This window comes from Microcebus murinus, chromosome 2 (genome assembly GCF_040939455.1).
Source record: "Microcebus murinus isolate Inina chromosome 2, M.murinus_Inina_mat1.0, whole genome shotgun sequence".
NCBI lineage: Eukaryota > Metazoa > Chordata > Mammalia > Primates > Cheirogaleidae > Microcebus > Microcebus murinus.
Window position 1 is genome coordinate 33,592,843 of NC_134105.1, and position 13,797 is coordinate 33,606,639.

The 13,797-nt window shown below is 43.8% G+C and overlaps 1 protein-coding gene across 3 annotated transcripts in view; it reads right to left on the reverse strand.

Annotated features, from left to right (window-relative positions):
- Positions 1–5,848: 5,848 nt before the first annotated feature.
- The window catches only part of EIF2B3 (eukaryotic translation initiation factor 2B subunit gamma), a 107,552-nt gene continuing 99,603 nt past the window's right edge, over positions 5,849–13,797 (reverse strand). For all 3 annotated transcript variants that reach the window (XM_075997729.1, XM_075997727.1, XM_075997728.1), the window contains 2 exons: positions 11,865–11,968; positions 5,849–6,012 (listed from right to left, as the gene is read on the reverse strand). In XM_075997729.1, coding sequence (XP_075853844.1) covers positions 5,960–6,012; positions 11,865–11,968 — 157 coding nt within the window. In that variant the 3' untranslated portion in view covers positions 5,849–5,959. The remainder of the gene's footprint in view (positions 6,013–11,864; positions 11,969–13,797) is intronic.

Consider the following 13,797-nt stretch of genomic DNA (forward strand, 5'->3'; position numbering starts at 1 on the left):
TCCCTTTGTTGCCCAGGCTAGAGTGAGTGCCATGGCATCAGCCTAGCTCACAGCAACCTCAAACTCCTGGGCTCAAGCGATCCTTCTGCCTCAACCTCCCAAGTAGCTGGGACTACAGGCTTGCGCCACCATGCCTGGCTAATTTTTTCTATGTATATTAGTTGGCCAATTAATTTCTTTCTATTTATAGTAGAGACAGGGTCTCACTCTTGCTCAGGTTGGTTTCAAACTCCTGAACTCAAATGATCCACCCGCCTCAGCCTCCCAGAGAGCTAGGATTACAGGCGTGAGCCACCGCACCCGGCCCCAATTGCTTTTTGAAAATTCTTGCAAATTAACATCATCTCCAGAGCCTGTCCTGGAGAAAAGGAACATTTAGATTGAAAGAGTGAACACCTAACAGGTTTGCTACTTCCATTTGTCCCTTCGACCAGCAAAATGCCTGTGGAGGAACTAATATGTCTAGGATGGTGTTGGCCGAGTAGTAATTGTACATAAGAAGCAGCCTATGTGCATGGTACTTTCTTCCTCCCTATCGTAGAGAAATGGGTCCCACTGTGGACAAAGAAAGTATACCCCCAGCAAGTCTCTAGAGACAGCCTCTAAATTAGTCTATATGGGACCCTAGATTGCTCTTGGGGCTATAGCTAAAGACAGAAAGTGGTCTGGAATCAGTACTCATTGTCATCAGGACTACAAGTCCTGATGTGTTACATAGTTTTTTGGGGTGGGGGTGGGGACAGAGTCTCACTCTGTTGCCCTGGCTAGAGTGCCAGGGAGTCAGCCTAGCTCACAGCAACCTCAAACTCCTGGGCTCAAGTGATCCTCCTGCCTCAGCCTCCCAAGTATCTGGGACTACAGGCATGCATCACCATGCCCAGCTAATTTTATATATATATATATACATTTTTTTAGTTGTCCAGCTAATTTCTTTTTATTTTTTTAGTAGAGATGGGGTCTTGCTCTTGCTCAGGCTGGTCTTGAACTCCTGAGCTCAAAGGATCTGCCCGCCTTGGCCCCCCAGAGTGCTAGGATTACAGGAGTGAGCCATTCTGCCAAGCCTTAAGTAACTCTTGAGTTCTCCTTCCTTCTTACCAGACTTTACACATAAGGTCCATGGAGAAATAGATTTGTAATAAACTGGGCCTTGGGACTATATTTCTACCACAGACTCATCACTGCTAATAATCGTGGCAAAGTCCAACATTTCTTTGGATGCTTCCAAGGCAGGGTCAGCCTACTGAGAAAACCTCTTGCTTTGTAGTCCTAAGACCAGTGTGGGAGAAACTGGTCTGCAGTTCTAGCCTTTCCAATGTAGGGCCTAGTGCCCTCTGGCTGCTCCGAGTTCCAAAATGACCTTTCTACTTTCCAGTAAAATGACTTCCTGAATACAGCTGAGCTCAATGAGAGCCAAAGCCACAGACCCCACATAATTAGGAAGGGATAGAGGTTCCTCTTCTCTTTCTGCAAGTAGCTTCTTTCACTGTGGAACATCTTATTTTATTGTCACTTCCACTGGACCTGGGTATGTGTTTTGGGCCCAAATCAGAAACATTCTCCAAATAACAAAGAAGAAAAGCAATTTAATTAAATTCATTATCACCAAGGATTTTAAATCTAATTGTTGATTCATGAGACAAATATGTCTCAGGGTCACTTATGTGTCCACTCCTTTGCTGAGCTCTGGGGTTGCAAGGTACCTACTTTTTAGTTTATAGCCTTAGGTGGAGCACAGAGACCACAGGAGAAACAACCCTGAGCTGGGGGTATTTAGGGAGGTTTCTAAAAGTGAGAAGAATTGGATGGAAGAGATGGGAGGATGATAGAATCCAAAAGTAGATATGGTTCAAGGTCTGAATCTTTCATTTATTGGTTGTGAGATCTTTGGCAAATCACATAATCTCTAATATTGACATAAGGATAAAATGAGATAATATATATATATATATATATATATATATATATATATATATATATACATGGCTGAGGAACAGTGCTAAGAAAAGTGAGGTGGTGTATACTCATATACATACAGTATTGGGGCAAGTGACCAGTTTGGCTTCAGGGAAGGGTCCATGTGGGAGTTAACGGAGGAGCCAATGTAGGCCTTGTTTTCCTGGCACTCTCCAGGCTTCTCACCAGCTTTTGGCTGGCTTCTGTTACCTGGGTTAGGCAGAGTCAATGACCCTGAAATGTGGAGGAGGGAAGTAAGGGCACTGGGCAGCCCTCAACCCCCATTACATGAAGGGGTCAACCCTGGGAAGGAATGCCCCTTCTCTGTGGGCAGCTTTAGGCCCATAGCACCTATCAAGTATTTGATGCCAGAGACTGACTGTAGCCAGAGATTAGAGAGTGGCCCTTCACTTTGAGTGTGGGGGAAGGAGAGAGGCTAAGAATCAAAGCAGCATCTTACCATGGCAGAAAGTCCCCTGATACAATCATCCTGGGTGGTGGCAGACAGCTCTGGCCAAGGACAGGTCAGCCTGGCCTTCAATAGGTGCTCTGCCCAGTCTCTTTCCCTCCTGGTAGGCTCTGCCAGAGCCAAACTTTCTAGACCTTCTGTCTGGGTGGTCCTTCCCTCCCAAATGGCCCTCCTCCTTCCTCAGACACATTTAACTGTTTAGAAAGAAGCATACAAATGACTAGTTTATGTACCTCCTCAGGGGTAAGAGATGGCTGTGAATAAAGGAAGTATACCCTCTGCAATTCTCTGGAAATAGAAACAGCTTCTAAACTAGGCTGTGCAGGCCCCTAGATTGTTCTTGGGGTCTACAGCTAAACACAACTTCCCTCCCTCTCCACTAGGTATGGAAGTAGGATAGAAATAGTAATATAGTGAAGGGCTAGGAAGAAGTTTGGCCTCTGGCCTTGAGAAATAGCTTGGAGAGCAATCTTGCCAGTCAATCTCCTTATAGGCTCAGGGAGCTCTTGCCAGCAGACAAGGGTGAGGTGTTACTAGAGGAGAGGGTTCCTGTAGTAGTAGCCATCAAATTTTGTCTGACCCGGCAAGCTTTGGGAACCCTGCTTCTCAGCACCTCCCCAGAGTCCTCCCTGATTTGGCATTAAAGGTCTCCTTTCTCTACTTCCCTCATTGAGTATCACTGGGAGAGGCAGGGCAGACCCTATCAACTCTTCTGCCTGCCTGGCTCTTCTGGCTTCTGTCCCATAGGGAGGTGGACAACTAGTAGATATTCAGTTACTCACTATGTTTCAGACATATTAAACCCCTCTGTAGCTGCTGCCAAAAATAAACAAAAACTGTCCCTGCTTTCTGGCAAATAGGGCAATGAGAAAAATCAAAGCATCCTGGGTACCCAGTCAGTCCTAAAGTTGTCAGAGATAATAGCAGCAGTGTTCTGAGCTGGGGGCTGCTGTCAGGTGGGACTCAAACTCAGTAAGGCCTTCCTTTGGGGAACCTTTACCTTTTCTGTTTTCTGCAGCTCTCCTTTCCTTGGTATGGAGGCTGTTTGATGGGCTTGTGCAAGGAGGAGGCAGAAGAGAGGTTTTTCCTCTACCTCACTGTCAGGGGTTCTAAGGGCTCAGTGGGAAAGGACAGGATGGGGTATAGCAGGGCTCTGGCACAGTTTCAGCAATCCCCTTTCCTCCTCCACCCCACCTTCTCGCCAAACCTACCCAGCTCCATCCCCCTTTTTGTGGTCAAAGAGCAATCTTCTGGCCTCTTGGGACACCCAGACCCTAAGGGCCAGAAAACGCTGAGAAAGAGGACAAACTGTGAGAATAAGAGGGGCCATTAGAAGTCAACCAGTCCTCGCCAGGTGCAGTGGCTGATGCCTGTAATCCAAGCACTTTCAGAGGCTGAGGCAGAAGGATCACTTGAGGCCAGGAGTTTGAGACCAGTCTGGACAACATAGTGAAACCCCATGTCTACAATATAGATTTAGAAACTTAGCCAGGTGTGGTGGCTCATGCCTGTTTGGGAGGCTAAGGCAGGAAGATTGCTTGAGCCCAGGAGTTCGAGGCTGCAGTGAGCTAATATTTTAGCACTGCACTCCAGTCTGGGCAATAGAATGAGACCCTACCTTAAACAAAAATTCACCCAGTCCGGTTGGGTGTGGTAGCTCACATCTATAATCCTAGCACTCTGGGAGGCCAAGGTGGGTGGATTGTTTGAGCTTAGGAGTTTGAGACCAGCCTGAGCAAGAATGAGACACTGTCTCTACTAAAAATAGAAAAGAAATTAGCTGGACAACTAAATATATATATACAAAATAAGCCGGGCATGGTGGCACATGCCTATAGTCCCAGCTACTCAGGAGGCTAAGGCAGCAGGATTGCTTGAGCCCAGGAGTTTAACGTTATTGTGAGCTAAGCTGATGCCACGGCACTCTAGCCCAGGCAACAGAGTGAGACTCTGTCTCAAAAAAAGAAAAAGAAAAAATTCACCCAGTCCTAACTCTCTTATTTTGTAGGTAGGGAAACTCAAGAGTCAGAGGACAGGCAGTGATTTGGCCAAAACCAAAAAACACTGGTGGTCAGGTCTTCTTTCATTCAGCCCAGGACTCAATCTCCAGCACCATCCAGGCCCCACTCATTTAATTTCAGTTCCAAAGAGGACTGCCTTGGGCACTATCACAGTTCCTTATCCCTACACCTCTTCCTCAGTCCTACGGTTTCAACCACTTCTGCTAGGCCATTTCAAATCCTGCAGGATTAGGGCAAACTTTCAGGAGCCTTGTCCTGACCAGTGGGAAGAATGTGGAGCTCCAGGGCAGCCAAGAAGGCTGACAGAGGTGGAGATCCCCCAGGGTAGGAATGCTCATCTAGTCTCTCGCAAATTTAATGACTAAGATCAGGCAAGATTACTCACGTAAACCTGAGAGCCTTGAGATTTTTGAAGCAATGTAGAAACCAGTATTTCAAATCAATCTTCATAATTACTGCCACCCACAGAGAGGACATCAAGAGAAACCTTTACTTTGATAATTCTAGGAGGTGAAATCTCACCCCACAAGCACTTTTATCTTCCACCAAACACCTGCAGGTTGTAAAAGCAGTGCAGGGAGAGACAGGAGCAGAGTGAACCTGAGTTTGGGGGGTAGGGTGGGGGAAATATGGATCGGACTCTAGAAAGGCTGTGAATATGGAAATCTAATTCCTCAATTATCTGAAGCAGGAGAGTCTGTATAATTAGGATATAAAGGAGTATAGCTGGGGAAGAGTCAGAAAGAATTTCAAACCACAAGGGTTCTTGGCTCTTCCTTTCCGAGCTGGGGAGGGTTTTGGCTTAGCTCAGACCATGGTCTCAAATCATGGCTCTCCATGCTCTTGCCTCAACTAAAACCTATAAGGAGAGGCTTGTTGGCTAGCCAGGGGCTGCCTCCTGCTTGCTTTGTGTCTCTAAGGGGCAACAGTTGAGCTGAGGAAAGTGGCTAGAGGTTGGGAGGATAGGGAGTCAATGGTAGGTGTGGAGGGTAGGGCTGGGGATGGGGTGGTACAGGGGTTGAGAATCTGTGTGGCAGGTATGGGAGCAAAGAATGGTAAGTTCTGGGCTGATGCTCAGAGGTGGTATTGACAGCAGCTAGGCCTATGGGTCTACAAAGCCTGATTTGTGTCAGGGACTGAAGTACTCCCAGGTCCTTTTGGGGTGTGAGATGCTTTATGGACTGGGTGGGTCAGCCCATCAGAAAGTAGCCCTCCTACAAGCTTTACTATTGGACAGCTGCTGCTCCTGTCTGATAACCTTGGTACATGAGAGTTAGGTCATTGTGTCTGTTCTGTTCCACACACTTGCTCTAGATGATCTTTATCACGTGTCCCATGAATATATACTGCGTACACCTGCAGCCCACCTGCTGCGGAGATTGAACTGCTCCACAAGTCTCCAGCATGCCTTTGGAAGCCCTTCTTTATTGGGAAATAAATACAGAATCAAATAGGTGGGCCGGCCAACATCTGTAGCTTTAGGGAACAAAAGGAAGGAGTTTGATGTGCTCAGAACTCAGATCTCCATGAGCTGGTCATTCCCCACGATCACTTCGTTCACTCGTTTAGCTACAAAAGAAAAAGAAAAGGTTTTCTGAGAACTGACAGCAAAAGATGTCATTTCAAACCAACTGCTTCTAATTCTGTGTTCACAAACATTTATGCCTCTCCTATTGTGGCTCTGCTCTTTGAGAAGCTCTTGGGAATACAACGAGGCTATGAGAAAGATAGCATCTTCCTACACAGGAGGATGGGACTGACTCTATAGCTGGCTTTGGTGAGGCTTTACACAGGAGAACTGGAACTGGGTCTTAAAGGATGGATCGAGTTTTCACAGGCATTCCAGGCTGTTAGAGTGGCATGGGCAAAGACAGTGCAGATGTGAGAAAGGGGAACATGAAATACTGTAGTGTGGCCAGAGGATATGAAATGAGGAGAAAAAGATTAAGAAATGAGGCTAAAAGGATAAATGGACATAGTTGAAGAAGGGGAGATACCTCATATATAATATAGAAATAATACCACCTAATACATAGAGTTGTTATGAGAATTCAATGAGTTAAAGGATAAATGAGTGCTCAATAAATAGTGGCTATTATTATTTTTGTAAAGTCCAAACACATAGGCCCTCCATGATCTGATCCTTGCCTACCTCTCCAGCTTCATTTCCCACCATTCTCCCTTTACAACAACAAGCCATACTATTTTGTGCCTTTAGACCTTGGCATATGCTATTCCCTCTGTCTAGAATGCTTCCCCCCATTTTTTCCCATAGCACTGTTATTCACCTCAAATGCCCTAATCTGGTACTTCTAATATGTCATGCCTTCCCTTTTGAATTATCCATTTCCTGCTTTGTGAAACCACTAAACCTAATACATATCTCTATCTCTACATCATTATATCATGAGGGCAGGTAAGGGACACTGCAGTTACGAATATATCCAGGTATCTAGAATAGCTACTACCACATCATGATTTTAGAGGTTTTGGGTAATGACAATGATAGGGTATGGTCATGTAAGTGGAGACCTAAAGATGAAAAGGAGGTGCAATTGGTATAAAAGATGAGGAAATTATGAATGAAGCTAAGAGACTGGATAGTTCATTGATAAATACGTTTAAGCTGTCCAAAATGTTGGGAGAAAGTAAGGGGGGAGAAGAAGACTGAACCAGGGGCTAAAGCCCTCAACAAATTTAGGGAAGTACCCTGGAAGCTGGCCAAAGATGGGGTGAAAGGTAAGAATAACTACAGAAAGCTTTCAAGGAAAAAGAGCTATAGAAAGGAGGTAGTGAGCCAATGGTCTGGAAGGGGCAGGGAGATAGGGGCATGCTACCTGCCTCTTGCCTGAAGGTATGGTGCAGATTAGGGAACAGGAGGCTTTTCCAGTCTTCTATTGGTTCAGACTGAAAAGCCTAACCATTTGGCTGAAAACTGTTTCTGGCCTAGCTTCTCATGGCCTATAAAGGTGTAACACCTTTTTTGCTACACATGGGAGGAGCTCAAGTGTGACCCTGATAGATAAGGCAGAAAATTTGGCTTTTCTGAGCCTCTACTTCAGCCCTGGAAGGTTTTGGTTTAGTAAAATGAAGATCTCTGATGATAGGAGACAGTTTGACAATGAGAGATGTTTGCATCTATTCATTCTGCTGGGAGCCTCCTTCTGCTCTGTCAATAAAATGTGGGTTTCTGACTGAGGCTTTGGAAACATTGAGATTTCAGATGTGCCTCGTCTTCTGCCCACCTTTCCAGCTTTGTTTCTTGCTATATCTCCCTTTTACCCTATACTCTAGATTTTCCAAATGATTTGCAGTTTTTAACCCACTGGGCTTTTTGCCTTTAGGTGTTTGTATGGGTTGCTTTTTGCTTGAAAGGTTCTTCCCCTTTGTATATTTGGTAAATAACCAAAATTTTCAAGATTTACCTTTAATTCCTTCAAGATGGTGTTCCTGCTTCTTGTGCAAGTCCTTAATTAACCCTGTCAACCTCCTACCTAATAAAATTTTACTGTACTTATTTCTTTACTCATCTGTCTTCTCTATAATAGACTATGAACAATTAGGCAGCAAGAAGTACCATAAAGATGAATAAAACCCCTAGCCTACCAGTGCCTAGAATGGTAGGCAGTAATTAATTTGTTGAATGTGTGTGTTTTAGGGGTTATGTGAGAGCACAGATGTAGGAAAAGGAGCATGTATGGAAGAGAAGGTCTCTAGTCTCTTTGTCAAGTATAATTGATACATCTGGTACATTACAACAAGGGGGTCTGGGGGTCCAGAGTATCCTTAGGCTTATTTCTCTTTCTCTAGCAGAAGACAAACTTAGGTCTAGGTCTTTCACAAAGTTTGTCATTACAGCACTATGTTGGACAGACACGATCTCATGTGGGAGGAAAAGGATAAGAAAGGGAGTAAGAAAAGGAGACAGTGCAGAAAAGGAAAGACATTCTGAGTCAGAACAGCTTGGATTCTAATTTGACTTTAAGCAAATATTTGTCTGGCTTTGAGCAAATTATTTCATGTCTTTGGGCTTTAGTTTCCTAACAAAGTTGTGGATCTTCAATAGAATAACTAACATAAAGAGCCCATCATAGTGCTTTGGTTAGTATTAAACAGAAGTTACAGAATAGGGCTAGGTCTTGCCTGTGTACTCCCGTCCTAGGAGATACTTCATAACCATCTTTTTCTTTCAATGAGAAGAATGGGGAGATGGGCCAGATAGTGTCAGGCTGCTAAATTCCCTATGGCTGGGGTTGGTCCTGGAGTATGATTGTCAATCAGGCTCCACCCCTAAGGTAAGACTGACCAAAAAAGAACAAAGGAAATGCTTCTCTGGCTAGCTTCCCAGGACACCTCCAAAAGCTCCTCTTTACTCTTTCTCTCTCTATACCTGCGTGTCAGCTTCATCACCTCTCATCTAGCCTCTTACATTTGTTGTTCTTCATCCAATTTCTTCCTAGTTTCCAGGGATACTGGGCTGTTCTGAAGACAGCCCCAGTTCCAATTAACATTCTTCTTGGATCTCAGTGCTCCAGAATGAGGTGTCTGGCTGGGGAAGACAACCCTTTGTTCAGCTCTGTCAGGCTCCAAATAAACACCTCAGCCTTTTCCGGCCCTCCCTACTCTCCCTCTTCCCTCTGGGTCTGCTCTTGGCCTGGAAGTGAGAGAATACCTTGCTCACTGGGCTACAGAGGAGAGATACATGGCATGTTGGGGGTAATTTTCATGGACATGCAGTAAGTTGGAGGAAACCTGCAAGGGAGCAAAAAGTAGAACTAGTGCTGCTTGGCGGGATGGGAATAGGCTCTAGTAAACACACTGGAAAATCTCTAGGCTGGAATCAGATTGGGAAAGATTCCAAAGGGAGGAGTACAAAGGAGGATGGTGAGCTCAGAAAAAACAAATGGAATAGAAGGAAAAACATGTCACAGATGAAAAGCTGCACTGGGAAACTGGGAAGGATTCCTGCTAGCCAGGAGGACTTGACCTATGTCAAACATATGTCAAGACTCTGACCTAAGTCAGGTCTACTTTCATGGCCATAGGACTGATCACTGTGGTCATAGGGAAGAGATCCAAGTTCTCTCACTGAGAGTGAGAAGAGACTCAGAGGAAGCATCCAATTAGAGTTTTCAGGATTTGACTCTTTCTACTGCTTGAGCAGGAGGTCAAACTTGGCTGCCAGGAGTTTTGCCAGAGATAATGACTAAGAGTGCTGGGGCAGGGTGAGAAAAGCCAGAGTTGTTATGAAATGGCTTGTTCTCTTGGTAGTACTAGATGACAGCAGAGATGCCTACACAGGGTTATGAGAGTCACGTGTTGGGAGAAAAAGACTACTATGGATGTGGTACCTCTCTGGTATGAAAATAATTGGAATTTGGAGAGGGGACTGCATTACTTCTTAAGATGAATGTTTTTTCCTGAAATCCCTCCATGTGAGGAAGACTGACTGAGGACTTTGTCATTTATTTAACTCTTTGCTGATAAGGACTTGTTGGTGTTTGTCTAAGTACTCCATAGTAATAGGTCTTGAATGCTATACTGATGGCTTGTAATTTGCTTTTCCCATATGGCTTAGTCTCAAAGAAAAGTGATAGTGGAAACAGGCAACTGGCCAGGGAGTGCCTGTGACAGGAAGGCACTGGCCTTTGTCCATCCAGCACAGGATAGAGAACAGAAAGTGGTGGGACTGTCCAGTTTAGAGTCCAGAGTCCAGATGACTTCCCTGGCCACCTCTCCTTCAGGAGGACCATTAAGAGGTCTCCTTGCTAAAAAGTGAACACATAGTGTTAGTTAAGACCAGAAAGGCCAGGAGATGCTAAAGCCCATCTTATGATAATTGCAACCATCTCACAGAGGCCTTTTTTGGAACTTTCTGCCCTAAAAAAACCCCAAAATATGCTTTATGGATCCAAAATTCATTCATTCATTCTTTTTTCCCCCTCTCTGATCATCTATTAATACTATAAACCAGGACCTGTTCTGAGAACTAGGGATACATATAATTAAGACAATCCTTGGCCTTGAGGATCTAAGTCTGGTAGGGAAGGAAGATTCATAGATAACTGCTATAACTTTATGATACATACTTTAATAAAAGTGTGGCAAAGTCCAGGGATGCAGAGGAAGGCATGCTCAGCTCTACTGTGAGGAGTCAGGGAAGGTTCCATAGAGGAGAAAACACTTGTGCAGAGAGGAAATCCAGAGAGAAGGTGTGTGCAAGAGCACAGTGTGTATGAGAAATTCTAAGTGCCTTGGTATGTTTAAGGAGTAGTGTGTGCTCCTTAAAACATTTAACTGTATGTAATTCTCTTCTGCTTCGAAGATATGAAGGTTTGAAAGTAAGAAAATATAAAATAAAAATTTAAATAAAAAATTAAATTAAAAAACCCCACATTTAACTGTATGTAATTCTCACAATAATCCTCCAAGGTAGGTATTACTGTCCCAATTTTTTGTTAAGAAAATCTGAGGCTTAGAAATAAAAAAATTGAACTGAACCTAGTGCACAACCAGTGAGTTGCATGGCTGGGATGTGAACCCAGGTCTGTTTAATTCTAAAACCCAAAAGGGAGGCATATGACTTTAAAAAAGAGAAAAAGAGGAAAAAAACCTAAAGAAGGCCTCTGTTTACTGGGGAGAAGGAAAATGATGTGGCTTCTACAGAATTGGTGGGATTAATTCCTTCAGCAATTCCTCTTCCCACCTATTTTAGTTTTAGGAATAATTTCAAGAGCAATCAGCCCATTTTATTGTTCTTGAATATTGCCTACATTTTGGTTAAAAACATTCAGTCAAATTAAGAACAATTCAAATTTGCCCTGCCCAGCAGGGAAACTCTGGTCTCTGGTATGTCTTTCAAGCACTATAGGTCTTTTTATAGGCTACAGAGCAGAGTAAGCTAAACAGCACAGCTTACAGACTCACCTCTAAGCCATTGAGAACAGCTCAGTGTTATATCCCACCAACCTTCTACCAGGCCAGGAATCTGTGGAACTATCTCCCTTAAATATCAGGTCAAATGAAGTGCTCACAGACTTCAAGAGGCCAGAGCTAATTCTAGAGCTCATGCTGCATTAGTGGCCCTTCTGTCTCATGTCCAAAAACCATGGTAAAGTACTGGTGCCAATCTGGGCCATAAGAATTATTGTCATGTATTCAATTTTTTGATAGCAATGCTGCATGCATGTATGAGTTTATCTACAAGACAGATTTCTAGAAATGAAACTGTTAAGTCAAAGTTAAAAAAAATTGACAATGACATCATCTTTCTCTTCAAAGAAGGCTTTATCAATTTATGTTCTAACCTGCAGTATATGCTCTTTCTTGTTTCCTACATCCTCACCAGCATTTAGTATTATCAGTGATAGTGTGATAGGTAAAAAGTGGCATCTGTGATTGTAACTTGGGCTCTGGTTTACCTTTGGCTTCAATCCTCTGGCCACTTCCAATCAAGCAGTTTTTGATGTCTGCTCCCTTCTCAATCACAGCATTGTTGCAGATGACGCTGCCTTGGATGTTGCTTCTGTAACACAGTAAACAAGTTAGGGTGTACCTAGGGCTCTCATCATTCTCTTCACCACTACTGGCTGGTTGTTCTGGCTTCTCCCTAGTGTAGGAACAGCTGGTCAATCCAGTTAATGGACTACAAGCCTCAAGTTATTAGAAGACAGAATGGTAGGCCAAGGGAGAACCTGGCTTTAGAGAAGTCGAGAATTGGGATATACTCATAATGATCTTTCCTTAAGGCCCGAACAGATATTCTCACTTCAGTTCTTTAGGACCCTAGATCTAGAGGTCTAAATTCCATCCAAACTCTTCTCCTTTGGTCTAGGGGTGGAAGCTGGGGCTGATCCCTAGGCTGACTCATTACTCTTGCTTCTCATTTAGGAATATATACCAAATTTCATTTGAGGCTCTGAAATTATGAATCTTCACAGGAGGTCAACTATGGAAAAAATGGGTTCTCCACAGTTTTCACCACAGATTGGTTGGTTAATCAAAGCCATACTCATTCAGGAATAAAACAAAATATTTTAAAAGAGATGGAATCTTGCTATGTTGCCCATGCTGGCCTTGAACTCCTAGGGTCAAACAATCCTCCTGCCTCAGTCTCCCAAGTAGCTAGGACTAGAGGTGCATACCATTGTACCCAGCTAAAAAGGATATTTTTTTTTTTTTTTTTTTTTTTTTGAGACAGAGTCTCGCTTTGTTGTCCAGGCTAGAGTGAGTGCCATGGCGTCAGCCTAGCTCACAGCAACCTCAAACTCCTGGGCTCGAGCGATCCTTCTGCCTCAGCCTCCCGAGTAGCTGGGACTACAGGCATGCGCCACCATGCCCGGCTAATTTTATATATATATATCAGTTGGCCAATTAATTTCTTTCTATTTATAGTAGAGACAGGGTCTCGCTCTTGCTCAGGCTGGTTTTGAACTCCTGACCTTGAGCAATCCGCCCGCCTCAGCCTCCCAGAGAGCTAGGATTACAGGCGTGAGCCACCGCGCCCGGCCTAAAAAGGATATTTTTAAAACCAGCTCCATTCCATGTAAAAGACTATTCCAGATCCTAAAGTACATTCCAAAGAGCAGCATCACTGGGTCTTAGCATTTTAATGAATTTAAAGAGCACTTCCTAGTTCCTGAAGAATGGCAGGTGGGAGGAAAGGTCCTCTTGAAAATCATCACTTACATTTATTATACATTTATTCTATGCCAGGTACAATGCTAAATATATATTCTGTGTACATTTTCTTTTAATTTTAAAAACGTGCCCAGCCTGGATTTAAATTCCTGGCCTCAAGCAATCCTCCCACCTCAGCCTCCTGAGTAGATGGGACTATAGGTGTGTGCCACTGCACCCAGCTCTCTATGTATATTATAGGAGTGACTTTTATAAATCTAGCCATTTCATCTGAAAAATCACCCAGGTAGTGTAAAAGAGAAACAAAAACATTCTCAGTGTCGATCAATCATTTTGGTATGGGAAATTTATGGGATGGGGTTTTTGGACATGAGACAAAAGGGCCACTAATGCAGCATGAGCTCTAGAATTAGCTCTGGCCTCTTGAAGTCTGTGAGCACTTCATTTGACCTGATATTTAAGGGAGATAGTTCCACAGATTCCTGGCCTGGTAGAAGGTTGGTGGGATATAACACTGAGCTGTTCTCAATGGCTTAGAGGTGAGTCTGTAAGCTGTGCTGTTTAGCTTACTCTGCTCTGTAGCCTATAAAAAGACCTATAGTGCTTGAAAGACATACCAGAGACCAGAGTTTCCCTGCTGGGCAGGGCAAATTTGAATTGTTCTTAATTTGACTGAATGTTTTTAACTAAAATGTAGGCAATACTGGGATGGGA